We start from the raw sequence: 27,897 nt of genomic DNA on the forward strand, positions 1-27,897 counted from the left end.
ATGCAATCGTGCGTATATATTTACGTTGGTATTTTTACAGTGTGTCTTTGTGCGGTATTTTGCATGGCAGAAACACCGTTACGATGATGTTTCTGCAATGCGGCCTTGAATGTGCGAGCATGGGGAGTGAGATATCGTGGTACCGTGACCGAGAAGTAGTACTCTGGTGCTATTTTAAGTTCACAAGTTGGAGAATCACGCATAAAACGCGTTCGCCAAAGCGCGGAGGGGAAAGTAGTAAGACGAGTTGAAGCAACCTAATGGCGACAGCATCACATGATCCCACAATGGCAGCGCCCATCCTATCGAGGATGAAAATGTCTATACTACGTTTTACGATAACTTGACGAAAGTTATCTAAGGAAACTCAGGAATAATGATAACGCAGGAAAGTTCTCTCCTCACTTTTATCCAAGACATCATCCTATACCTTCTCCGGTTATGCGTTTCTTTTCCTCATCATGGTGCGAAGTTTCTTTAGACTAATCTTGCGTGTGCAAACAATTTTTTTTCGAGCAAGCAGACTCGGTAATGCCACTGACCAAATTAAAAAGACAACCGCAACTTTTCAGCTGTCCCAACTTCACATGACCAGTATGCATTGTGTAGTGCATTGAATGAACTTGCACGCACAACAGGCATTAGTGAAGCTCGAAACTTTGCTCTTGAGCAAGCAGAGCACATATAAGACCTGGCTCTTGCTATAAAGTTCACATTTACTATAGACGGATGTTGGTTTTCTTAAGCTAGCATCACACTGCTTATACTGTTGAAACCATTAAATCGAAGTGCTGATGACCACAAGAAAAGAAAAAAAACACTACTTCGATTGCAGGTAACTGCGTTACTCACACTTCCCAGTTCCAAACGAAACTCCCCAATAGAAAAAGTAGCTCGCGCTCGGGCCCAGTCCCTCAGCGTCTTCGTCTTCTCGCTCCGCTGAATGGTTTCTTCATCCACCTCCGAAAAGGGAACGAACTTCATTTTTAACAACTTTCCAAGTTTTTAACCACTTTTTAACCAATTTTTACCCACACAAGTTTTGTTGGTCGTTTTACAACCGCACCAGCGGAAAATCGGATCTCGCACACTCGTAGTGTTCCGTCTCTTCCGGAAAACAATGTTTTCACAACTCCCACCTCCCAGAACTGGCGTGGTTGCTGGCGTTCGTGTAGAATAACCAGCTCCCAAACTCTGAGTTTCCGGTTTGACCTCCTTGTCTTGTACAGTGATCAGAGTTCCGTTAGGTATTCCTTTGACCACCTTTGCCAGAACGCTTTAAGAAAGTCTTCTCTGAGTTCCCAGAGCCTTCGCAGCGATTCTGCGTCTCCGTTTTGCAAGTCGGAGCCGGACAATTTTGGTAACGACGTAAGTCTTCCCTGTCGTGAAGTGCGACGGTGATAGTGGCTGAGGTTCTTGCGCTTCACTGTACGTGTAGATCAACGGTCGAGAATTAATGATTGCTTCCACCTCAATGAGGAGAGTCACTAACTCTTCAGTCAGGACTCGTCGTCCGATGGCTTTCTTCGAAGTGTTCTTGACTGACCTGATCAAGCGCTCATAAATCCGCCCCACTACGGGGTACGTTCTGCAATGAATTTGCATTGTATCCTGCTATTGGCGAAGTTATTCCGCACTTCATCTCGTAGAATATTCCAAAGCTCACTTAAGTCTCTCTTGCTTCTCTTAAACGCCAACGTATTGTCAGAGTAAATCACCCTCGGCACGCCCTTAATCGTCGGAACGCACGCAGGAATGTTTCTGCCGTCATGTCCGGTATCATTTCCAAGTGTACTGCCCTGGTAACTGCACACGTGAACAACGTGAGATATGCCTTCCTCTTTGTTTTCCTCGCTGTAACCCATACGGGTCCCGCAAATCAACACCCACGACCTCAAAGGCTTCCGCTTCTGTGACACGATCTGCGGGCAAGGGTGCCGTCACTTCTGACACTGGTCTAGCTTTCAGCCCTTGACATGCGATGAATTTCTTGATTTCTTTTTTAATCATCTGCCGAGCTCTCACGATCCAGTAGCACTCCCGCAATTGCACGAGTGTTTAACGCACTCCCGCGTGCAATAGTCTACGATGTACTTCAGTTATCATCAATTTCAAAAAGTGGTCGTCTTTTGGTAGCTCAACGGGATGCCTTCTTGAAGGATTTATCGGAGAACTGTAGACTTCCTTCTAACCGAAGTATTCCCTCGTTATTCAAAAAAGAGGAATGTCTCTTATAGAAGAATCTAGCGATAGTTTCTTGGCGTCTTGAAGATTCTTTATCTCATGTTTGAAGGCTCTACGTTGTACATTCTTTATTATATATCTTTCGGCTCTGTTCAATTCTTCCGTGGTTAGGGGTCCAGTTTGAGCGCTAATTCTTTTAGACTTCATTATAAAACGGAGTACCCACGCCATCGTTCTCCGAAGTCGCATAGCTGTGCTAAAGCGCTCAATTTCTGGAACCATCGTTTGGTCTCCTGTTGCCGTGGGCAATGCTGCCACCTTTTTTTCTGTTTCTTCTATACTGATTTCTTGCGGTCCAGACTTCTCTGGCCACTGCTCTCGTACTTTTAACTAGCTAGGTCCTTTCCAGCATACTTCATGGTTGAGAAACTCCATGGCTGTGATTCCTCTTGGCACCAGGTTAGCTGGGTTCTCTTTGCCTGGGCAGTGTTTCCAAGAGCAAGGATCAGAGTTTCGCTGGATTTCAACGACTCTGTTTTTTACAAACTGTATCCAGTCGTTTCTTTCTCCGAGGATCCAATGAAGAGCTATCTTCGCATCGGTCCACAAGTGCACTTTGTGGATGTTCTCCTGCAGCTAGGTTTTAATGCAGACGGTTAGTCTAGTTGCTAAAAGGCATCCCAACAGTTCTAGCCTTGCTATAGAAATTTATTTTAGAGGAGCCACTCGAGACTTGCAAAGCAGTATTGTGGATGTCGTGGTGCCGGAATCATTTGTCATAGTTATGCACGCTACGGCTACACACGCCTGAGAACTTGTATCGGCAAAGACGTGCAGGTTTGTCTTGATCGTCACTCCCTCTATTCCCTGTCTGCAAAAACGTGGCACCATGACGTCGAATAACAATGGAAGTCGGCACACGATCGGTGCCCTTCACTTCGCAGGTCAAGAGACAGTAGGTCGTCTCACTCCATCTTCTGTTTCCAGATTTGTTGAGCTAGGATCTTTGCTCACACGACAAATGGCGCGATGAATCCTAGGGGATCGTAGAGTCTGGCTGTAGTCTGTAGGACGAACCTTTTTGTGTCTGAGTGCTTCTCCACGAAGTTCGGAACATCGTCTGGTGCAAATGTTAACAGGTCTGTGGCAGGGTTCCACGTTAGTCCCAGCACTTTTAAAACTCCCGCAACCTGGCCCAATGGTTGTTCCTAGTGGTGATTCGAGTCGACCTTATTTAAGAGAGTTTCGAGTTAGACACCCAGTTGTGCAGCTTCATTGACGCTTGCTCAAAACTTGCTGTCGATTCCTTGAAGATCTTAGTGGCACCTTCTTCGCTGGATGCAACGGTAAGAATGTTATCCACGGAAATGGAATCTTGCAGCAGTACCGCGGTGTCTGGATATTCGTTCTTCATTGTGTCCAGGTGATGTTTTATCGTCGCAGACAATAAAAATGGCCTCGATGTAATTCCAAAAGAAACTCTCGTCATTCTCCGGATTAGAATTGGAGGAAGTGGTCTTCCGATTTGTGGGGCAGTTTCATACCACAGAAAGCGTAACGCATAGCGATCATCTTCTTTTATTCTTAGCTGAAGAAACGGCTTCTCGATGTCGGCCACTAGCGTGATACAATGTCTCCTAAAGCTCAGAAGCAACTCAACGATATCCGGGTTCAGGTTGGGGCAGCTTTCCAAACAGTCGTTCAACGACTTCGAGCTTTTGTTGTGCGAAGAAGCGTCAAATACCTCTCGCAATTTTGTGGGGGTGCAAATGTTAACAGGTCTGTGGCAATGTTCCTCGTTAGTCCCAGCACTTTGAAAACTCCCGCAACCCGGCCCAATGGTTGTTCCTCGTGGTGATTCGAGTCGACCTTATTTAAGAGAGTTCCAAGCTAGACGCTCGACAAACTGATAGGTGCGGCATGTAGAACTTCCAAGATCCAGTCCCTTATCTGACACTTGTTCTGCAATTCCACCTTCGGTGTACTTCCGGATCGCGGCGTCACAGTCCCTCATTGACTAAGGGTTCTCAGTTAACTTCCTTGTTAGCTGCTGGAATCTCCTCTCGGCAACTTGTTTGTTATCGTCTAAATTCACTACGGGTTTCCACGGAAGGGCCACCTCGTACCAAAGAATAATGTTCTTAACGGTTTCTTTGTAGGACGCGGTAACGGGTTCCGTCTCTGGATAAGGTTTGTCGGTTACACCATTCGTTTTGAGGTACCAAAACCTTTGCATGATTTCACATGCATTTACGCTGTTTGTCGTTGCGCTAAGAACGACCATCACTGAGCTCTGGATGACAGATGCGGAAAGGTCTGTTGGACCATGTACTGTCCAGCCAATCGACGTCTTGATTGCTCGAAGTTTTCCGTCGAGTCTCCTAACTTGGCCTGTGACAAAGTTCCAATATCAATCGCCTCCAATCAGAATGTCCAGGCTGTTCAGTCCCTCAGCTTCGCAGAAGTCCGCGGCCGTGTATAGCATTCTTTTTTGAGTTGGCGACACAATTCGTCTCTTGGATAGGGCAATTGTTGATCACCAATACGGCTTGTCACAAGTGCTTCCAGTCGGAAACTTCCCCTCTTTGATTTTCAAGAGTCACAAGAACTCTGGGGAAGTTTCATTCTGTTATGTGGTCGCCAAATGCTCTTACCGTCAGTCTTTCGTTTCCCAGGTGCTTACATCTGAGCTTTCGTGACAGTAGTTATGTGACAAAAGACCTCTGGATTCCGCCGTCGAATAGCAAGCACTCTTACAAGAATGCTCTGTTTCAATCCCAAGCTCCACACTATCGCTGTCTGTAGAAGGACGGTTTTGTTGACCCCGTCTTTAATCGTAGATTGCAGGGCCACTGGAGCAGCAGAAGTCAGTTTTTTCTCTTGTCCTCTTCTGTCGTTTCTTGAGCCTGACAAGGACATTAGGTCACACATGACTGATGCGTGTTGACCTTGGCAGTTGCAGCAAGAAATGTTCCTCCTGCATTACTTCGTCAGGTGGTTTTCCTTGGTTCAACATAAGCATCTTCCCGAGCTCGTCAAAACCTTCCTCTTCTCGGGAAGACCTATCGTTGTCGAGCACAGCTCTGTTTCGTGGTCTGGTTACTTGCTGAAAACACAGCTCGGCTTGTCACTCTTCTGTAGAAGTGCCGTGGCCGCCCCTTTAGTGCATGGTTTTGAATTGTGCTTTGTGGCACGAGATGCTACTCCACTTTCTTTTCCTGCTTTACTTCTTGTGCCTCCTGATTCTGTTGTTTTTACTTTCGTTCTTTCTCTACTTTCAACTTCAATTCTCAGAAAATGTATAAGTGACGGTAGTTGCCTTAGCTGAGACTGCTCTAGAGCGTGTTGGTTTCCTTCACCAGCCGCCTTTACAGCCACATCTTCTGGACGACGCTGCTCTTTCTTCCGAACGACATTTCTCTTGAAGGTTAGCACAAGATCTTCGTGAATCAGCCGATGTACAAGGGGCAAGGGAGAGTCGAATAAAAATCTTCGCTAACCCTTTGAGACTTGAGTACTCTTATATGCGCTTGGAGGTCATCGTGTAGTCGCCGTAGTCCTCAGAGGTCTTGCGATGTCCAAACTGGCTGCCGTTCTGCTAGTTTCATCATGTGATCATCGACTAGCAGCGCCTCGTCGCTGTAACGGGACCTCATGATCTCCCGCGCATTTTCTTACAGCTGGCCGATAGTGGTAATCCGGCAATCGCTGCGGCAGCCACTCCCGACAAAGCTGATCTGAAGTAGTGAAACTTCTCTGCTGATGACAGTCCTGGGTTACCGTGGATGACCTGCTTGAACCGCTCCCAGAAGGGCTGCCATTGTTGACGTTGTCCGTTGAATTTCAAGAATTTAAGTTTTGGTAGCTTGACATTGACTGACAAAGTGGGACTATCGCGGTTTGTTGCGATTTCTTGACCGCGTGTACTCGCTCTTTCGTGTAGGGTCCGCAGCTTGAAGGTCAGTCTTGCCGATAGGTGACGATACGATCGCTGCACTCGACGGCGCGAGCATACTCTTGTTCAATGTCACTCGTTGCCAACAATGGTTCCAGGGCAGAGTCCGTTTCGGTAAGCCGACCATGTAGCGCGTTGAGACGAGTCAGTAAGACGTTGAGCTCTTCCTCGATCGGCACTTCGGTTTGGGCAGCTGTATCAATTTCCGTCAGCAGCTTTGTTACCTGTGAACGCAGGGCTTTTCGGTTCTGTTTCAGCCTATCCATGGCAGCGTCGTTATGGCCTGTTTGGTTCTCAAGCTGGATGGTGTCTTGTCCAGTAGCCTCGTTACATCAACGCTTGGGACACCTTCTCATGTGGCCCATCTTACGATCCTTATTCCGGGTTTCGGCACCAAAATGTCAAAACCATTAAGCCGAAGCGCTGATGAATACACTAAAAAAACACTACTTTAATCACAGGTAATGCGTTACTCACACTTCCCAGTTCCAAACAAAAATCCTCGGTAAAAAAAGCAGCTCGCGCTCTGGCCCAGTCCCCCAACGTCCTCATCTTCCTCTCGCTCTGCTGAAGCGCTTCTTCATATACATCATGCAAAAGACTGTCTTCATGCAGATTGGAACGCGAGTCACCGCGAGCTTTGTGCTCCGTGTGCCGCATGCAATGAGTTCAAGAAGAAAACTTGCCCCGCGTCATTCCAACCACGGATATTGCATTGTTTCTTGTTTGCAGACTGCATTTTCCACGACCGGCTTTATTAGAGGCGAGATGTTTTGGTGGCGCCCTGCTATTTTTTCTTCTCGTGACGTCATTAAATTGCGAAGAACAAGTTTGACGGTGTTTATAATTAGCATGGTGGAAGCATGAGATCACTGCACTCAGAAACTAACACTGCCAACACCGTCAAAATGGAAGTTCTTACATTACTCTTATTTCTGTCGATGAGAAAGCCTTTGCTGACGTCACAGTCACCATTCGGCCAATCGTAAAAGGCCGACCACAGCGGCGCTTTTTCTCGCGCACGTCGCCAATAGTGGTCTCCAGACGATACCACCTAGAAGACAAGGCCTTAGAATGACGTGTCGTTTGTAGATCCCGACCCGCCCCAAACGGCAAACACCCCGAAGCTTGACGAGAGGAGGGGCCCCGCGTAGCGCGGGCGAAAAGGGATCGGAGCGCCCTTGGCGAGCTCGGAGCCCCCGCTAGCAGACGAATTCTCCGCAACGCGTTGGTTTTGCCTATTTCCGTGCGAGGTGACCAATGAAAAAAAATTTCACGGGTATTCGCTGCTTTGAATGTTAAAAAAAAAAGGTGCCACCTCAAAAGTGCAGGACATTTCCTTCGCGTGGGAAAGATGTTAGAGCTTTCAGGTTGCAATATTGGGGGCTCTCCTCAAGAAAACATTCTGTCACAACTTATGTAAGCGAGACAAAACACGAATGTACCTTGGCATAGTCTTTCGAAAAAAGGGCAATGTACAAAATTATGGAACGTAGCTACGTTTCAACTTTACTGTTCTTATCAATCAATTTCTTTCGTTGTTGCAGCTACCATTTCTCATGAATGTCTTGCTTATGACCGTTTTGTCGAATAGACGAATAAGATGAAGATCAAAAGGCAAGTTTGAACCACGTACGATATTGCGATGTTAGTATGCTCTGGAAGAAGTCAAATGTGCACATGCAAATTGGACGCTATTACTGAAATTAATAAATAAATGTGTTTATTTTCCACCTTGTAGGAAATAAAGATGGGGGGGGGGGCTGAGAAAAAAAAAACTGCGCTTAGCAGCTTGACAAGTTACAAGAAAAGCGGACTTCTTGCGCGTCCAAAAGAAAACAAAACAAGAAGAGCGTCATAATGCAAAAGAAAAAAAAAAAAAAAAAAAAAAAAAAAAAGCTGATTTTGGTCAAGTTATATACGGTACACAAATTCCGATTGTTAGCGCCCGGAAAACTAACGTCTTCGTTGCCTTTTAGGATAAAAGTCGGCACCCTTTGGACCGCCGTCAGCAACTCTTTCCATTTTTCAGTCTGCTTTCTTTTTTTTATTTTTGACGAGGAGCTACGACGTCACGTTCTCTCTTCCCCCTGCTTTTATGGGCTTTTATTATTATTATTTTTTGTTGTTTACTTGACATTCGGACCATCGCGCAATTTGCTTTGCCTTGTCTGGACTGGTTTTAGCTCTCTTTTCTTCAGTTCAGCGCTTACTACCGTCAGTTCGTCTGCTACGCTTGCCCGGGCACTTTGAGGGCCGTCTGCAACTTTGTTGTTGTTTTTTTCTACTGTCGTCCGCGATAACCTCCTATTTTCGCTTCGATTGAGTTTCGAATCCGAAATCTTCATGCGTGCTTTTTGGTATTGATTAAATATATTAAAAAGTGCAAGCTCCTCATACATTCATATTCGAATTTTATTTGTCTACGCCGGTACGTCCGCCATGATTCATCCTGTGTTGATCGACCGGCCGCCTTCGGGCATACCGTAGCGCATACTTGGAGATGGCAGGCATGTCATGTCCTGCCTATACCACTGCGAAAACAAGTCTGCAACATCGCGAAAACAAGTTTTTGCGATGTGTTAGAAAATCCTTCTTCCGCTTCGCGAAGACCGAACAAACGTGAATAATTAAGTTGCTGCAACATTAAAGGTAAGCTGAAACAAACCACACAAAAAAAAGTGAAGCTCTTTTTTTTTTTTTTTTACTGCTGCTTTCTATTTTTTTCTCCCTAAGCGCCCCAATGATCGTCGTCGTTCAAGGCGTTTCTTTGCTGGGTGATTTTTATCTTTATATCGTCTACTAAAGTTTTGTTTTATTTGCGCACTTTTTCATGATCACCTTGAGTGGCGTTTGAGACCGCTAAATAGACTGCTTTATCTTTGTTTATGTGCGCGTTGTTATTTTATTGTCGTTGCAGTTCCGATCAGTGGATTCCGCTTCTTAAAGCGGACTGACCGTAATGAATTGTTTCAGCTGTTGGGGTGACGAAACGGGGCTCGCAAAGCGTCTGCTTACGTAGACTTCGAGTCTTCTATAGACGTTCGCCGCCGCTCCCGTGGGTTTTTGGAGGGACTACGTCGCATTTACTGACGGCCACAGCTAAGTGTGCGACTGCTTAGCGCGAGCTAATAACGAGCTGTCACAGTTCACTTGCAACGTGCATGCGGCACCATCAAGATTGCCGGTCTTAGCAATGCGAGCTCGTTCTGAGCACGACCACTGAAGCAGGGGATGGAGCAGACGATGGAGCGTAATGGAGCAGACAACGACACTGATCCGGGCTACCTAGGGGGCGCTGAGGGGATCTACTAGCGATGACGTTTAGAGGACAAAACGCGCAGGCCTTGTGCTCTAGATGGTATTGGTCCAGGTCACCCAAGCCACCGCGAGCGCGTCGCATTTGTTTTGCTTATCTGGTACCTTCTCTAGTTCGCTGAAACGCCACCGCGTTTTCTGGGGCTGCAGCTTAACTCATTAGCAGACGCTCTCGCGTGTGTATCTGTGTGTGTCCGCTCCACAACCCGTGCCGTTTTGAGGATAATCGGGTAATTTTAAGGACTTTTCTCATCTTTATTGCGATTGTACGTTCGGTAAAAAGCTACAAGCTGATCTAGATCGTATTCTTCTCTGGTCAAAATATAACAGACTTCTCTTAAGCTTAAACCAAATGCGCTATCATGCACACCACTGCCTCGCGCCAACCTTTGACCCCTTCAACATTTTTTCTGAGCCGAGTGGAAATCGCAAGAACAACGCATATCTACCTCCGAGGTGTCATTATCGACCCGCATTTCGATTTCCATTCCTATGTCCAAAATGCTGTGTCCGGGGAAAGGCGACTCCTTGGCTTCGTCATTGGGTTTACAAGAAGAGCCACTCCCGATGTGCCCATTTTTTTTTTTGTAAGATTTGCAAAGAGCGAACATACCTGAGGAAAAAGTAATGAAAGAAAAAGGAACATACCATCTGTGGGCAACGGTGCACAAAGTCGTAGCGCGATAGGTTAAGAAATCGAATTTTCCGGTCGATTTAAAGAGCCTGGCTCTCTTTCTATCACTCTGTATTTCACTCTCGTACCAGAACTGTAAAATTGTGGCTAAGCACACGCGGGATTGAAACATACAGACGCACTGATTGTAGACTGTGTAAAGTTATCGAAACGTTCACCCATGCTTTTATTATTTGAAACGACGCTGTATTCTTTTCGGTTGTTTTAAAATGGGTGCTGAAAAAAAGACTGGAGCGGAAGAAAAAACCTTCGGTACATGAATTTCGCCGAACAGCTACTAAACATTCAAGACATTTTAGTAGTTCTAGGTCTTCAAAGTTTGTGGAAAACGCGTAAAATGTATATTGAAGCTGTTGTCACAAATACATCCTGGGTAAATAAAAAAAAAATTGCCATTCAAGTAGGTTAAGGCATATTGGCCCGCTGTGATGAAAATGACGAATGGAAATATGTCGCAAAAATGTCATTCGTTCCCCTGATATAGCATAATTGACGACAGCACCAGTCGATTTAGAAAGTGTACTTGGCACATTCTTTATCGTGATGACTGTTATGCTTTTCTAAACTACCAATATATAATGTTGAACGCGAATGGAACGCACTGCTTTTATGTTATAAAAAATAACGCATTGCATATATATAATTTACATGTAGTGTATATAATGCATAATGTAAATAATAATGTATAAAATGTATAGATAACGCATATTTATAATGTAATAACGCATTGCTCGTTCATAATATAACTTAAATTTAGCGCTCTACCTGTGTGTACTGTAAAGGATACCTGTATAAAATACTGTAACTTATATTATAATTGTAAAAAAAGAAAAGAAAAAAAAGCGATCGGTGGCCGAGTAGGTTACCGAGTTCTTTTTTTCTGCTCCGTGCACCAACTCGGAACACGTGGAGCGAAAGTTTGCTCTGCAGAGCCCAGGATCCTGGGCTCGATCCTCACCCCCGCCCATTTCGATCTGGATGAGCCTCGTGCCGGCGTGCGGTCGTGTATCACTACTGCGTGGTGCACGTTGAAGACACCAGGCTTGCGGTTGTAACGTACTGGCCAAATTCCTCATTTACAGCTGAGAGACAACTCGCACGTTGAGGCAGACAAACTCCCGGTTGTACATACAAACACCTAATTTGTTATAAATGCCTACGTTGCAGACGAGCATACCGGTGCGTGTGCTTAGTTCAGTAGAATGCCTTGCTTGTGAGAACTCGCGCGTAGAACTGGCACTTTCAAAAGCAACGCTGTCGCCCCTTGCACTGAACGTGTCAGCGACATGGAGTGTAAGATATTTTACATGTTATGTCAAATTAGCCAGTTTAGAAAATGAATAAATAAGGTCAATGCTCATATTGCACTAAAATTTAGAATCTAACAGTCAAAAACCGAAAGTGAGAAAGTTGGTTTGGAAAAGAGCCGCATCGGAGTTTCCCATTGGCGACGCAGTGTAAACGCAAGCAGCTCCGTTTGCTGGCTTGCGCAATAGTTTTCTGTTGTTGTTGTTGTTTTGCGGGGAAAGGTATTACGCATTGCCCTGATCCTGTTGATGTGTGTGCCTTCTGTAATACATTGTGTCCGTCCTCTAGCAGATGAGATTTACCTCTGCAGCCACATGGCAAGCGTCAACGGCAGCGTCGACACCGGAGTTGCCGATGCCCACGACGGCGACCCTCCTGTCCTTGAACTGGTCCGGGACCTTGAGGCTGTGGGTATGGACGATCCTGCCCTTGAAGTTTTCCTGGCCTTTGAATTTGGGAACGTTCGGGAACCCGTAGTGCCCCGAGGCCAGCAGCACTGCGTCGAAGGTCTCTCTGCACTCGACGTCGCCGTTGAGATCCTTGACGAGGACATCCCAGCGACCAGTGGAGTCGTAATCCTTAGCTTGTGTTACCCGGAGGACTTCGTGACGCAGGCGTACTTTACCCGTGATGCCAAAATGGTCTGCGTAGCTCCTGATGTACGCCAACATCTTGGTGTGGTGCATGAAGTTGGGAGCCTCTTTGGGAGGGGGAAAGTCGCTGCAGAAATAGAGAACCGTGGACGCTGTCTTGATTTATAGGCCTTTATAAATAGTGAAAAAAAAATAAGAATAACAGTTAATTAGAATGAAAATGAATATTCGAGCAATCATTCAAGTACTATCAAGCCATTGTTGTTGGACCATATATGGTCCAACAACAATGGCCTTAAAATTAACATCCAGAAAATGAAAGCTATAGTTTTTCGACCAAAGAGCAGGGATCTGCCAATTAATCATAATATTACAATAGGCACCGTACCAATCAGAGTTAGTGGAACAACATAAAACGCTCGGAATATTTTTTCTCAACAACTTTTGTGGAATGTCCATGTCAATTATCTTGTTACGAAGCTGTCTAGGGTGGTTGGAGTTATGTCACACTGCCGCAATATTTTCCCAGTTAACGTGAAATTACAAATCTACTATTCACTATTTCAGTCTTACATTAATTATTGCCATCTTGTTTGTGGGACAACTACACAAACTGACATAGAAAAACTTACTTTACTTCATAAAAAGATGCTTCGTTATATTGCCAATGAGCACTATCACGCTCACACCAAACCTTTGTTTGCCAAATATAAAATAATTAATCTTGATAAGATGTATGACTGTAGATTACTGTGCAGCTTTTGTTTTTTATCTCCTGAGCACGCTTCGCTTTTATACAAGATGTCGGAGCTCTCCGAATATCCTCGTAGTTTCAACACCCGTCTTTCCGAAAAATGGATAGTACATATATTTACTGAAATAAGTAAACGCCAACATATCAACAAAAATATTGCCGGAAAGCGCCGTTGGACATTTATTTAATATTTCTTTTTGGTTCTACCACGAGCTCGTACTAACTATACTTACCAGTCAACTACCATATCGTCTGCCTTTATTACTTAATTATCTTCTTAATAATAATATTGATATATATCAAATGGGAAGGAATTCATTACTTATGCATTTCTTGTGAATTGTTCCGTGAAATTTCTTGGGCATACCCATACCTTAGTATAAATTTTGCATTTTGTACAGTGCTGTTGGAAGTTATGCGTATGCGCGCCTTGTGTTGTTTTGCGTAATTTTCTTCTATGTGTAGCTGTATATCTTTTCAATCTGTCACAAGTTCTGCGAATATTTTTTTCTTTTTGAATAATGCTGTTAGAAGTTGTATGTATGAAGAGATTACTCAGCGTGTCTTTCCTTTGCATGTAATATCCTTTTGTGTTCTGAATGGATGTCCTGCTGACAAATTTGAGACGCGCCCCAGACCTTGTCAAGCTGCCATTGGCAGCTTTTTGTCTAGGGTCTCCGTTGGCTTGAAGGCCATAAATAAAACGATTGATCGATTACGGTTGACTGCGGATCAATTGGCGATCCTCCGCGAGTGGCATGTGCTAGCAATCCTGGTGCGCGGGCTGATTCACCGATATCAAAGGGACCTACGGTACTTTTAACCTGGCCCAATGAATGGGAGATAACACTAGAATTGTCAACTTATGTGCCAGGAAAGGAAGTTACCTCAGATACACATGTCATGATGATGCGAATGCCAAGAGTTGATCCCTTACGATGAAAAGGAGTTAAGCTAGTTGACTATACATACTTGGAATAAGAGGAGAGATAGGATATTCGACCAGCGATCGGATGTCTTTTATTCTACCTCTCTTCATATACTTTCTATAAGTTCAGCTGCTTTCATAATTTAAAGAAAAAATGATCCCTGTTTTTTTTTTAATTTCTTGTTTTGATGTGTAAAGGCTGTAATCTAAAATTGTAGTCGTGTTGAAAATTGTCCTTTAGAGCACAAACGTACGCAGTAAAATTAGGTGCCGGTCAATACCATTTTAAAGTAAAACGAGCTGGTATCGTTTCTCCGCTGACAGTGTCGAGAACTGTAGATCTAAATTGGTCAGGGAATCTAAGCCGCTTTGTCTCCATTTTTAACTTTAGGCGCAGTTTTCTCATAGAAACTCTTGGAGAAGGAGCTTTACTTAAAAAAAAAAGCAAGCGAAAAAACAAAACAAAGAAACGACAACGTGTGGCCATACGAGAGATGGGTCATAATACCAAACAAAAAATCCAAATGAAGCAGCTTTGTCAGCACAATTAACAATTTTGATTGCTTCGAGACATTCTTTCTTAAATTATACACGTATTACGCTCATAAGAATGCTCAAGATAAATAAAATTGGGAGACGTTTTTGGTTAAACATCTTGGTATGCGAACAGATTCCAACGAAGGCTGTCCTTGTCTGATGTGTTTTTGTTAGTCCTTTGTCTCCGTTTGCGTTCGCATACCAAGATGGTCAAAATAGTGTCGGTGTTTTGCGTCTGATCTATTGAATTCAAATTATGCTAACTGAAATTATTAAAGGCAGAAGAACGACAACACTGCCATTTACGGGCCTTCTAACAGAGTAAATATGGTAAACGACCATGATCAAACATCCAATTGGCCTGCGCGTCTTTTTATTGAGAGAGAATAACATAATACATCAAAGGGTTCTTTTATGGGGTAATATGCTATATGGAATGTATGGTTGAATATCTTTCTTTCTCAATAGGGGGCGCTTTCGCAAACGATGCACAAGGGATCAGTTGCAAACGCATTTATCTTTGCACTTGAATCACGCTTCAATGAAGCATTAGTTGGTGAGGCTGCTCAGCACCTCCTGCCATTGATTGCAGTTGGATCCACGATTTGTATAACATCTAATTCATAGTTCTCTTTAAAGCACCTTATTCGAGAATTAGAAACGAAGGAGAAGCTTGCGTCTTGGCAACGCTGCGGAAACGCTGCACCCCGCACAGCTTTTCGTCTGTAGCGGGCGGTTTAGAAAACTGCGGCATTGAATTTCTACTTTGGCCCCTGTGCTTTTCGATCCAACTTCAAAAACATCGAATCACAAAGGCTTGACCAACTGATGCTGCGCTTTTCGGTCCCCCTTTTGTTCCTTGCTTTTTATATCGGGAAGCGCTGCGATCTCACAGCCTGCCAAATAACCATAAACTGATCGAATAAAACCTTGTTTCGAGCTGGTAGTTGGTACTTTTGCGAAACGGAATACCGCGGATATAAGCAGCCTTTGCTTCAGTGCGCGGCGGGTTTTCAGACGATGACGAAAATATCGCTCCAGATTTGAGAGCTTCTGATGCAGCGAATGTTTGACCGAAACTTTTCACTTGCAGCTTGTTTCCCTGATAAGTAAAATTTATTTTAGAGAATATTTGTTTTTGTATTAACAGAACCTTCCTGCTATTTAACAATACCAGTAATTCTCTGAAGGTCATCGAAAAAACGAAAACTTTTCCAAACGTATTTCACACTCCCAATGTACTCGTGTCCCCCTCTGCCCCCCCCCCCTTCCCGCCCAAGAAAACAAAAATCTAAACAAACGCACAATAAGTAAATACAATGTTTATTTATCGCAGAATTAAAATAGGCATCACTGAACATTTATTCTACAGAAAAATGCAGCACTAGATGTCGGAACCAGATGCCGAAGTTTCAGTATAATGCGTTGTCTTATTCAAAAGTTGTGATATTTTAAAATTGTTTAATGGAAAAACGGGGAGCATTTTTTCCCGTTTTTGGTCTTTCTATCCGAGAACTCTGTCGGCTGCAATTTTTCTTTTAAAAAATTCTTAAAATCGCCTAACACTTGTTAATAACATTATGCTTGGTTATGAAACTTTGGCATCTGGTTCGCTCCTCTAGCGATACATTTGGGCGGAAAATGACCGTTCGGTGATGCATATATTTTTCAGTTACTAAAACTGTTTTGTTTTAGTTTTTTTAGGGGCGGGGACACCCTTTACCACTTTAAGATTACATTACTCCTCAACCGCATGTGATTGTTTTTGTTTCACCTTAAGTTTTCAGGGTACTTTCGAATGAACCTTTATAGAATGCATACGAGCACAATATCGGCTGGATCCTGTGCGAAAAGTGTCTAGCTCGAGTGTAATAGGAAAAAGGCTACACAAAGGCCAGGGAAACATAAAGGATGCACAACCCATAGTAGGGAATGCTAAAGAAAACGAAGGGGCTCTTATTCAGAATTTCTCGTACCTACTCGTAACGAGGCGGGAATATTTTCTCGAGATTTGCCAAGCGACTCAGTGGGAATCGAACCTCGGTTTGTGCGATCCACAGCCCGACGCCTTTGCTTGGCGCCTCGAGGGGACGCGAAAGAGAACGGACAGCAGCAGGACGCTGGAGACGGCAGGAACAGGCAACAATCAGCGCGCGCACCAAACGATAACGCAGTGGGAGTATGACGTCACAGCTTTGCATAGAAGCCAGTATTTAAATTAGCGGGTGCGATAAACTTCCACTTGCGATTACCTCCATTCAAGAGCACTAAGGCTTCAATGCGCTACACGCAATTTCGTGAGACGCACAGCCCAGATACTATACTGTGGAAATACATCTTACATTCGCTCTTTTGCATTATAGAGAGCGCGCTTTCAGCGCCGATTCAGGTTGGAAACCCTCGTCTGAGAGAACGCACGCGCATCCCGCTGTCCGTCGCGCTTTCGCGCTGCGCGGTGGGCTGTCACCGACAACCCGGGATACCGGATTTGCGAAGGCAGCGGAGACGGCTGCCTCCGGGAGATCGCAGACTTGCGATTTCCCGGAGACAGCCGTCTGTGCTTCACGAACCCCACGGGAATGCTGGGTTGCGCTTTTTGCGGTGCTCGTGAAGTAAGCCAGAGAGATTGCGTGCCTGCAAAAGATATCTCTACGAGCATGCTGCATGTGCTTGAAGTTCATCATTACCTATTGTTGCTGTCTGTTGATGAAGTAGGACTTTACTCTGTTTCATAATTAGTGTACAACGCTGCTGTCCAAGCTGCTAGCTCGTGCATGTGGTTTAATCTCGTAGATCATTTGCACGCGTTCTCTCGCAAACAAAACCATAGATGAAGCCACGCGTTCACGCCAGTAACTTTGACGGCGTTGTATACTAAACTAAATTCATTGGATCCTTTGAAAGTAGCGCCAAGCTCCCCGTATGGTTTGGTTCATGTAATTATAATTTATATATGACCTCTTGATTCTTTGTTAGCCGATATCAGTGTACATATCGTTAAATTACACAAGCATCAAGGATAACGCTGGTAACGTATATACGGGCGCCACACACGCTCGCATTCAAATATAAAACATTCGAAGTGAAACATCAAAATAAAGCGTTGTTAGGCCCGTGTGCCGGATGCCATTTGTTTTAGGCATTTGCTTAAGAAAAGTTACTGCTGCTGATGCCAGCACCTGCAGCGCGTGTCACTATACTCGCAGCATGCTCCTTAGCGCTTGAGAAATTTAGCAAAAGGTATATTCCAGGTGACAGGTTGCTTTATCGAGATTTCCCTTGTGTACCAAGATGCCGCGCCGCCACGACGTGCAACGCCGCATCTCGTGGCGGTGCGAAGATGTGCGACAAGCTCGTATCTTCCCACCACCACGAGATTTGGTGCTGGTGCTTGACGGCATTGAAAACTAATTTGCCTGTCTCGGAATTTCCAAGAGGAACGAGACCGTTGTAAGACATTTGCAGAGATAAGCGTGACTCATAATTTGATTGTAAGCACAGTCTCTTATAGTGACGAGGAACTCTTTCAGTGCGGTGATGATCCATAGCGATCGCCACTGGATCTGAACAACCCTTTAGAAGCTTCAAAGATTTGAAGGGACCAAGATGGCGATTGTCACGGCAACTGAAACAGATCAGCCAATCACGTTGCGAGGTTGGTTCATCTGAATGTTAGTATTCGTTTTGTTTCCGGCTAATAGGTAAAGAAGGCAAGTGGGCTACTTTGCCAAAGTCCAGTGACTTTGGGGGAAACCTGCCTCCCAAGATGGTCAAAATTATTCTAGAGTACGTGCCTGAATGCGCCCAGTTCCTTGCTGCTGTTTATGACGGTAGACCTCATGACGGACGGTAGGCCTTCCTCGCTGTCGCCGCGGTAGGCCCACAGGCCACCCAGGCTGGACGACAGCTCGTAGATGACTGGCTGGAAGCCCTCGTCAAGCATCTGACGTGCAGCTAGGATGCCGCTCGATCCGCCTCCGACAATGCAGACACGCAGTGGCTTTTTGTCATTGCTGCTGCGCTGCATGATACTAAAAGAAATCTCAATTAATTTTAGGCCCTCTCCTTCTTCTAATCTTTAATAATGATATCACACATGGAATTACATCGAGTATCAGGTTGTATGCTGCCGACTTAGTTTTATACAGGGAAATGTCCGGTGACGACGACGCTCAAAACCTACAGAGTGGTGTGATAGATGGAAAATGTATGTGAATGTATCCAAATGGTGTCCATGTTCGACTCACTATAAAACTTAAAATGGTCCCTGCTGTTTTCAAACTAAACAATCATTTTTTAGAGCTTGGTACTAAGGCAACATATCTCAGGGTTCGCCTAAGCGATGATTTGAGATGGAATAATCCCGTGAAGTAATTGTGCTCTAAGGCTAGTGGCACGCCGCCCATTATGCGTCGCAACTACAGAAACGTTATGGCTCACTTGAAAGAATTCCTTCTATATTTATTACGCCCTCCCGATTATGGACTATGCCTGTATCATTTGGGACCCGCACATGCAGAATAAGTATAAACAAAATCGAAGGAATTTAAAATGAGGCTGCGAGATGTGGTGCTAAATAACTACAATTTTCACGATAGTGTCTTGCAAATCTCAAACTCGGAGGGAAACCTTTACAAATACGACGAAAGTGTCTTAGCCTGAAGTTTATGCATAATCTATATTACTTTAGCTTCGAGATAGATAAATCAGGATACACATTGGCACGTCATTATTTATTTATTTATTTATTTAAATACCCTCAAGGCCAATCGGCATTAAAGAGGGGAGTGGGAGTAACAAAATAACACACAAAAAGAAACAAAAGGGCCGAGTACATAACATATCATGGCGGCTCAGGACAGTAAAGAGTGTTTATAGCATTTTTAAACATTTGGGTATCAATATTATAAATTACGGAAGTCGGAAGGTGATTCCATTCCAAAGAAGTTTTAGGGAAGAATGATAGTAGAAATGCGTTGGTATTACATTTACAAATTCTAACTTTCAGGTGATGATCGATGCGAGGTGAAATGTAGGACGGTGGGATGAAAAGACGTTGCTTTAAGTACGGGTTAGCATGATAGATCTTGTGAAAAAGACACAAACGAGCAACTTTTTGTCGGAGAGAGAGGTTAGGCAGGGACAAGGTGATTTTCATGGAGCTAACACTGGCAATGCGGTGATAGTTACCTAGAATAAAACGGGCAGAACGGTTTTAAACCGCTTCCAGAACATTAATTAGATTAGACTGACTGGGGTCCCAGATAGAAGAAGCATACTCTAATTTGGAGCGAACGAGATATTTATATAGAGTTAATTTTAAAGCTGACGGTGCGAGAGCAAAGCTTCTTTTCAGGTAACCTAGCATGCGGTTAGCGTTATTGATGACATATTCAACATGCAGTTTCCACGAGAGGTTACGAGTGATGTGAACGCCCAAATATTTATAAGAAACAGGTGCCAAAGGGACGTTGTTGAGATGTTAGAAGGGCACATTAGGACTAGTACGTGATATTCTCATGACTTTACATTTAGTAACGTTAAGTTCCATATTGCAAAGTTCACACCAATGGTAAACCGCATTGATATCTGTCTGGAGCTTTAAAACATCAGAGTCGTTAGTAGATTTAGTATATATTACACAGTCGTCAGCGAAAAGATTAATTAATGATGAGACGCAATTAGGTAGGACATTCCTGTAAATGAGAAACAGTAGAGGGACTAATACGGATCCTTGAGGAACACCAGCTGTGACGGAAGTGAGGGGAGATGTGTTCTCATTAGCAGTAACAAACTGATATCGGTTAGTTAAAAAACAGGCTATCCAGGCAATTACGTTAGGATCAATAGTTAATTTGTTAAGTTTTAATAGAAGCAACTGGTGAGGAACTTTATCAAAAGCCTTGCTAAAATCTAGAAAAACACAGTCAACTTGGGACCCACAATCAAGGATAGAATGAAGATCGTTAGTAAATGACCAAAGCTGCGTCTCACAAGAATGAAATTTACGGAAACCATGATGGCCCTTGTTCAACAAAAAAATTGATTCCAGGAAATTAACCTGTTGGGAGTATATTATGTGCTCTAGTAATTTCTAAGGTATGCTGGAAAGCGAGATTGGATGATAGTTAAGGAGGGAATGCTTATCACCTCCTTTGTGTAATGGAATCACCCTGGCTACCTTCCAGTCGTCAGGTAAAATGCCAAGTTCAAGCGACTGAGAAAATAGTTTAGAAAATATAATAGATGAATACATAATTGAGTTTTTCAAGAACTTTGAGTTAATATTATCAGGACCAGCTGAAGAAGACAGTTTTAAATTTTCTATTAGCTTAACAATACCAGTGGGGTCAATTACGATGGGGTCCATAGGTATAAAATTATATTCCTGTAGTAAGCAAGATGGCGGATTAACAAAATTTGAAAATGAGTCAGCAAAAACATTGTTCAAGATCTCTGCACAAACATCACTGGGGATCGCACAACCCTCAACAAAATGGAAATAGATGACTTGTCTTTACTGTTAACAGTGTTCCAAAATTGTTTATGACTAGTGGCTAGTAATGTCGGCAAGGTAATATTAAAGAAAGAATGTTTGGCGCTTTGAATAGCAGATTTGTACTCCACAAGAGCGTCATAATAGGCTGACCACCGATCCGGTTTGTTAGAGGACTTAGCGGCCCTAAACAAACGTTTTTTTCTTATTGGAAAGCCGCTTGAGTTGGACATTGAACCAAGGAGAATTAGTGTGGGACGTTATCGATCGAAGCGGAATGTATGTATCCGTGAGTGATTTAACAATATTTTTAAGAAGGTTCTAATTTTCTTGAACTGATCGTTGTGAAAAGAATCGATGAAACCATGCACAAAGAGAGCGAGTTCATTGTTAATGGCGTCAAAATCCACTTTCTTATAATCTCGAACGAATTTGGTTCCTTTCGAGGGAGTAACTACAGGTAAATTTAAGGTGATGTGTAACGTACAATGATCGCTGAGCTCGGGAAGATGAGAAATTTCAGAAACAAGATCGGGCGAGGAATTTAATACAAGGTGAAGAAAACTGGCAGTTCTGGCTGTAAGACGTGTAGGCTTTGTGACAAGCTGAATTAAGTTGAAATCAACGCATACATTTAGAACATCGAGACATTCTGAGGAATTGGAGGCAACAGAGGGACACACTCCAAGCCACATAATACTAGGATAGTTAAAATATCCCAAGAGAAAGACGGGAGAGTTAGGAAACCTGGTTAAAATCAAATTAAGAACGTCGTGTAGCTCATTGGGGAAGGTAGCAGAATAATTCGGCGCTCTATAACAAACACAAAAAAACAATACGTTCATGGCTTGCACTAACGCATACACGAAGAAACTCAAGATTAGTTGAAATATTCACAGAGAAAGATGTCATATTCTCAGATACTGCAATTTACACACCCCCACCGGATCTGAATCCCCTATCATAGCGATACACATTGAAACGATTACAACACGAAAAAATTTCGCTGTCACGTACTTTAGCAGAGAGCCACGTTTCTGTGAGAATAACTAAATCAGCAGATGATGATTCTAAAACGGCATTAAGTGCGTCATGATTTTTTATGACACTCCGTATATTAGTAAAAATAATTGAAGTTTGTTCAACAGGCGGACGATGGCTGTTATTGCTGTTAATCTGCTATGATGATGTTTGTGCAAGGCTAGAAGATGACCTATTAGTCGAAGCGCTCGCTACGGCCTCCTGATGACTCGCGTCACACTGGCAATAAGAAAAATATCCGAGAATTTTTCACGCGTACTGAGGTTTTTGAAATATTTATTTCCCCCCCCCCCCCTCCCCCCAAATATTTAGTGACCGGAACGTGGTGCCCGACTTACTGGTGGAGCATCACAACTCTCAATGCTTTTTTGATGAAATCATGTTATTGTAGTTTATTTTTTACCGTTTACTTTGCTCTGCCTCTGTTTGCTGTTGTTCGTGTTCTTATATTATTGTCGTATGTATTAGCATGTTTCTCTTGGATGATTTGGTATTTTTTGTTGTTTTGTTCCGCTATATGTTCGCTTTTCTATAATTATTTCCGTCCCCCTAATGTAATGCCCAGCGGGTGATGTAGGCACCAAGGGGGGGGGGGGGGGGGTGTTGAAATACGGGAAAAGGGGGTAAATGTTCATGCGTACTATTATTCACCCTAATAGGGGAAAAGACTTGCATGAACAAAGGGATGAGGGATTAAAAGTGGGATAGGGTATTAAAGAGGAATCACAAGTTCAAAGTTCCAGGCGGATTTAAAGGTTGGGAAGGGAGAGGGGAGAGGGGGAAAGGGAGGGGGGGGGAATGGGTGACGGGCGCGATAGGAGTGTGAGGAGAAGACATGCAGGGGTCACAGGCGCTCGGCAAGCTCTGTCTGGTGAAGAAACTCTAGCACGGCACGAAAAATGCTCCATGCTTGCCGCCGGCTACCAGTGGGAAAAAGGAGACACGTGGTTGTAGCCGTTCGTCCTCCTGCTTTTAGGACAGTGGCGAAGAGCACTTTCCTTGCTGCGTCGTATTCTGGGCAGATGAGGAGTATATGGGTGATGTCCTCGGGGTCCCCACACACTGTGCACTCCGGGCTGTCAACTCTGCCGGCTCGGCCGTAGCGATGAAGTGCTAGCCTCGTAAACGCACTCCCTGTCCGGAGTCGATGGAGTAGCGATACGTCTGCCCTTGTCAGTCTGGAATCAGGGACTGGGATGGGGTTGTGCCTCGCGCTGTAGATGGGTCTGGGTGCCGACTCCTGATATTTCTGGAAATAAGAAGTCTCGCTTCATGAAAGGGTCGGAGGTGGTAAGTAGGTGAGGGTTGAGCGTGTGCGTTCTTGGCTAGGGTGTCGGCGCGCTCATTACCCGCAATTCCTGAGTGCGCCGGGACCCACTGAAATGCTAATGTCCACCCGCGTTCTTGTAGTGTCGTTGCAAGATGGGCTGTTTCTTGAGCGAGCAGTGATCCCTCGCCGGCATTGGCTAAATTGCGCAGGGCCGTGCGGGAGTCCGTTAATATTACCGCAGCGGTCATCCACTCGGTGGTCCTAAGGTATTCCAGGGCCAAGAGTATAGCGACCATTTCCGCAGTCGTGGACTATGTTTCAAGGTTTATACGGACGGCGTATTCTTTCCCAATGGATGGAATCACGTAAGCGGCGGTTGCCGTACCTGCGCTTTTATTTACGGAACCATCTGTATATATTTCAAGGCTGCTGGCGCACTTCTCCTCAAGTGCTACTGCCACAGCAGTGCGTGCGACAACTGGATGAACGTCTTTTCTCGCCCGGACGTCGGGGAGTGATCCCTGCACGTTGAGAGGTGGTTCTGTCGAGTGGGGTGGGCGGATGGGGAACCGAGGTCCAGGGTCACCGACCTCGTTCGTGAACTCTGCAGCGATTCGGCCGAAGTGTGACGAGGACCTCGAGTGGAGATTCATCAGAAGATAATCAGTAGATAGGGCTACAAGAATGCGAATTAGGTGCCTTTTGCTGCTCTCCTCTCCCTTGAGGAATAGCGGTTGTTCTCTTGCCTCTACGAGAGTAGGTATATTCGGGGAGTTGGAGGGTAATCCCAAACAGAGGCGTAATGCAACTCTTTGCAACCTTTCCAGTTGGTCTCTCTGTGGACCGCGGATGTTTGCAAGAGGTAGCGAATAGAGAAACTTCGACTTTATAACGTCTTTGTAGAGGGTGTGCAACCCGTTGGGAGGAAGGCCCTGCTGACTGTGGGCACGGAATTTTCTCAGTAGGCCTAGTAGTTACCGGCACTGCATAAGAAGTCGTTTTACTGCTGGTCGCCAACTCCCCGTCTCATCAATAAGATGCCCAAGGTAGAGGTGCGTTTTCTCTCTTGTCACCTCAGTGCCTTCAAAAGGCACTGATTCTCCTGCTGGATTCGCTCATTTTGCTACAAGTCTGGTGCGAATAACAGTGGTAATAAGGGGAAATTAAACACGGATATTGTAAGGCCTCTTCCTTTTGCTCAAATGTGATCGATATATCATTCATATGTTTGCAGAGTCACAGCTCAGCGCGCAAAAGTTTGCCGGATTCGAAAGCGAGTGCTTCTACGGGGGACGCCTGAAAGGGGCACCAAGCATAATTACGCACATGTCGCCTTGAAGGATGCTTGTCCTGCACGAGCGCCATGCTTGACAGGTGGAAACTGGCCAGCACCATTCCTCTGGTCGTGCAGACAAGTCCGTGAAATGTAATGTTTTCCAAAGCTCTGTTCATGTGCAAGCTACACATGCTTGCACTCATGGGGCACCAGTTGGGGAACCATGCTTGAATTTGTCTTTAGAATGTATTAACGAAAAATCGTGGTGTGTGTATGTTTATACAGTTTCGAACGTAGCCTGTTTCAACGAGCGACTTGTCTCCCAGCTGTAGATGCGAAATTTAGCCAGCGCAGTACACCCGCTAGCCTGTGGTCTTTAACGTGCACCACGTAGTAGTGATACACGACCTCACGCCGGTACGATGCTCATCAAGATCAAAACGGGCAGGGCTGGGTATTGAACCCAGGCCCTCCGGGCTTAGCAGCTCGAGCTTTCGCTCCACGTTATCCGAGCTGCTGTGCGCTAGAATTCCCTGACGTAGCCGGTCATAACTCTGTGCGCGATTTTTGAGCGCGTGCTGACGGCAAGCTTCAACAGTATTTTTAATGTGCATTCCACACCATCAAGAGCCTAATAATGTGAGCTCGTTCTGAGCATGCGCTTTAAACTGCGCCCTCAAATATGGCATCCGGTGAATTCACCCTGCGCTGTGTTTATCTTTAAGCTGAGATTGAAGCGAACGCTACGAGTGCGTGCTAGACCGCACTCCTGGTTTTGAGACGTGCATTTCTATAAGGAGTATTCACTGGGCGCCATATTTGAGGGTGATGTCTGGAGCGCAAGCTCCGACCAAGCCCACATTAAAGGGCAACTCCGCTTCATTTTTGATATTTAGAAAACTATGCACCCCTCTTCAGTATCATATAGGAAGACCCCATGTCAAATATTACGATCTAATTCAATCTATATATTTAATAAACTGGCCAGCAAACTTTCAAATGAGCCAAGTTGCAGAAATCTGCCAACTTTAGCGTGCGACGTGAGGCGCAATCGTTAGCGCAGTCAATGCGACGGAGTTGGAGCGGCCAACGCTGAGCCATACGTCAGAGGCATGTCTGCGTCATTCTCACGTCTTGTTTGTTTTTACTTCTCAGAGCGAAATTGAACGGTGATGTCATGAGTTTCTCCTCCCGGTGTTGGCTCAGCGGCGTCCACGTGATCACCGTAACGCGGATGCGCTAGTCTGCGCGCTTATCGGTCTGTTTCTCCGCTATGCCTCTCCTCTTACGTCTTCTCCCCTTCCCCCTCTCCCCCGGGCCATCACCGCCCCGCCATGCGAAGCGACTTGCCCGCGTCGCGTGTCCTGTACCTCGCCCCCACGAAGGTCAGAAGACCACGCCGTTCGACGTAACGTGGCCATGACTCTGACGACACGGGACAAATGTTGCTTGACGCAACCAAAGTTTCGGTTTCGGTATCAGCTGATGTTTAAATTAAGATTACACAAATAATATTCCACATTTCGCGAATCCGAAGACGTAGAGCTGTTTAGTATTGCTTTGTGAAATGGAATCACATGTAAGCCTAATTTTTTTGGAATTGAGCGGAGTTGCCCTTTCATAGGCTGCTAAGACCGGCAATCTTGATAGTGCAGAATGCACGTTGCAAAAGAACCGGGGAAGCTCACCATCAGCACGCGCTCAGCAGTCGTGCACACAACTATGGCCGCCGGTGAATAGTTCCTATATTTTGTTCACCCTTTTGCGTAAGCTAAACGCTCCAACTTCAGCGCGACCTTTTAGCCCTCGTTAACCGAAGTGTGAACATGCAGGCACACGGAACCACAGCACTGCGGAAGCCTGCGAGCTGGCACTGAAGGTGAAGCTCCTAGTCTCAGCTTAAAGGGGTCATAAACGCTTTTCCAACTTTTTCCTGTTTCGCTTTCCTCCTCAACCCATAAATCGCGCATTCTACCGAACAGTTCAAGAAGACGAAAAGAAGCGAGGCCCCTCTCGCTCGGAGAGAGCCATTGTCCCCCTAGAAGATTAGCCCGTTGCTCAAAACTCGGATAAAAGTTTCTTTCCCTACCCCGTTCACCCCTAAGCTGACAGTGCTGTGGAAGCTGCGTGCACCTTGGGCTAGCCACACTTTTGCCACGTGAGCGTGGCAAATGTGGCTGCAGAGAATGAGGTCAGGTGATGAAACGGAGGCGGCTGATTGGTCCGGCAAGCGCGTAGCTTCCACCACAATGTCAGCTTAGGGGTGAAGGGACTAAATGAGGTCCGGTTTCGTGTGACGTCAGTTTGGACCCGATGACGCGCTTTTGTGACCGCGGATGTATCACAGTGAAAAGGCAGATAGGTTACAAAGGGGAGGAGGTACGAAATAGTCTGCTGTGTTTTCAAATTTTCGCACTGAAAGTCAGGCTGTTGACTTTCTACCTTTTTTCTTTTGGCCCACTGAACGATGTGCTATTAGTAAAATCCCGATCTGAAATGATTTATCCCAACCGAAAAATCGTTTCATGGGCCCTTTAAGGGGAACGGAGTATTAGCGCCGAGATGTTTCGGTGGCGCCCTCTTATGGTTTCCATCCGTAACGTCACGACTGGGATTTGTCTTGGCGTGACGTCACCAGTTGTTATCCTGGCTACTCACCATCAGGTGCGACGACGAGTTCGGTGGTGTGTTTCAAAAGCACAGTGGAAGCTAGCAGCCGTCGCAATCCGAAACTAACACCGTCAAAGTTGACAATCTGACAATCCTGACATTCCCATGGTTTGGCCAATCCTTGTTTGGCCAATAGGTGGAGCGAAGGCCGCCGCCAGCGCCGAATATTCCCCCCGCACTTAGAGCGTAAACTAAATATGTGACAACGCGTCGACCAATCAGCAAACCGCGACGTCACAATATTAAAAACGACAGTTAAAGCGGGAAATAGAAGCGTTCAATCTCCCAGCAGGGGTGCTATGTTGCGCTTTTTGCACTCCAAGGAGACTTGGAAGAGGGAAGTGACGTCAACGACTAGAGCAAACGCAGATTGGATGTTGACAGAAGAAAACAAAATCAACATCCAATCTGCATTTGCTGCATTGTTGACGTCACTTCCCTCTCCCTAGTCTCCTGGGAGTGCAAAAAGCGCAACATAGCCCCCCAGCACTGGCCGCATGACGACGACGACGACGTTTAGAGGATGACACACCGGGTGTCGGCGGTGCCTCAATCTAATCCCTCGGTCTCGGTACCTCGGAGGCGGCTGCTTTCTAGTTTGACTGGGCTACCCCCTTGGAGCCGGATGCTTCGACCCAAGTGAGCGACAGCACCATCTTGCTCCTGGGGCTTCTTTGCGCTACCGTGCACCGATCGAACGGCAAGCTGTAGATCCCCTTGGCCAACACCAACTGGAAAGGGAGAAAGCCTCGGTTTTGCCCCCTTTCCACTCTTACTACGTCAGCTAATGAGGCGGCTGCGAGAGACGGCTGGACAGGTCCGGACCTGTCCAGGCATGTCGCCCCATTGCAGGTGCGGCTGAACAGTGAGCTC

At 45.3% G+C, this 27,897-nt stretch overlaps 1 protein-coding gene across 1 annotated transcript in view; it reads right to left on the bottom strand.

Moving 5' to 3' along the window:
• Positions 1 to 18,298, bottom strand: part of LOC8036567 (flavin-containing monooxygenase 5-like) — a 110,637-nt gene extending 92,339 nt beyond the window's left edge. Inside the window, exons 1-2 of the mRNA XM_040206520.2 lie at positions 18,066 to 18,298; positions 11,762 to 12,179 (exon numbers count right to left, since the gene is read on the bottom strand). Coding sequence (XP_040062454.2) covers positions 11,762 to 12,179; positions 18,066 to 18,298 — 651 coding nt within the window. The remainder of the gene's footprint in view (positions 1 to 11,761; positions 12,180 to 18,065) is intronic.
• Positions 18,299 to 27,897: the final 9,599 nt, after the last annotated feature.

This window comes from Ixodes scapularis, unplaced genomic scaffold (assembly GCF_016920785.2).
Source record: "Ixodes scapularis isolate PalLabHiFi unplaced genomic scaffold, ASM1692078v2 ptg001583l_1__unscaffolded, whole genome shotgun sequence".
In the NCBI taxonomy this organism is placed as follows: Eukaryota; Metazoa; Arthropoda; class Arachnida; order Ixodida; family Ixodidae; genus Ixodes; species Ixodes scapularis.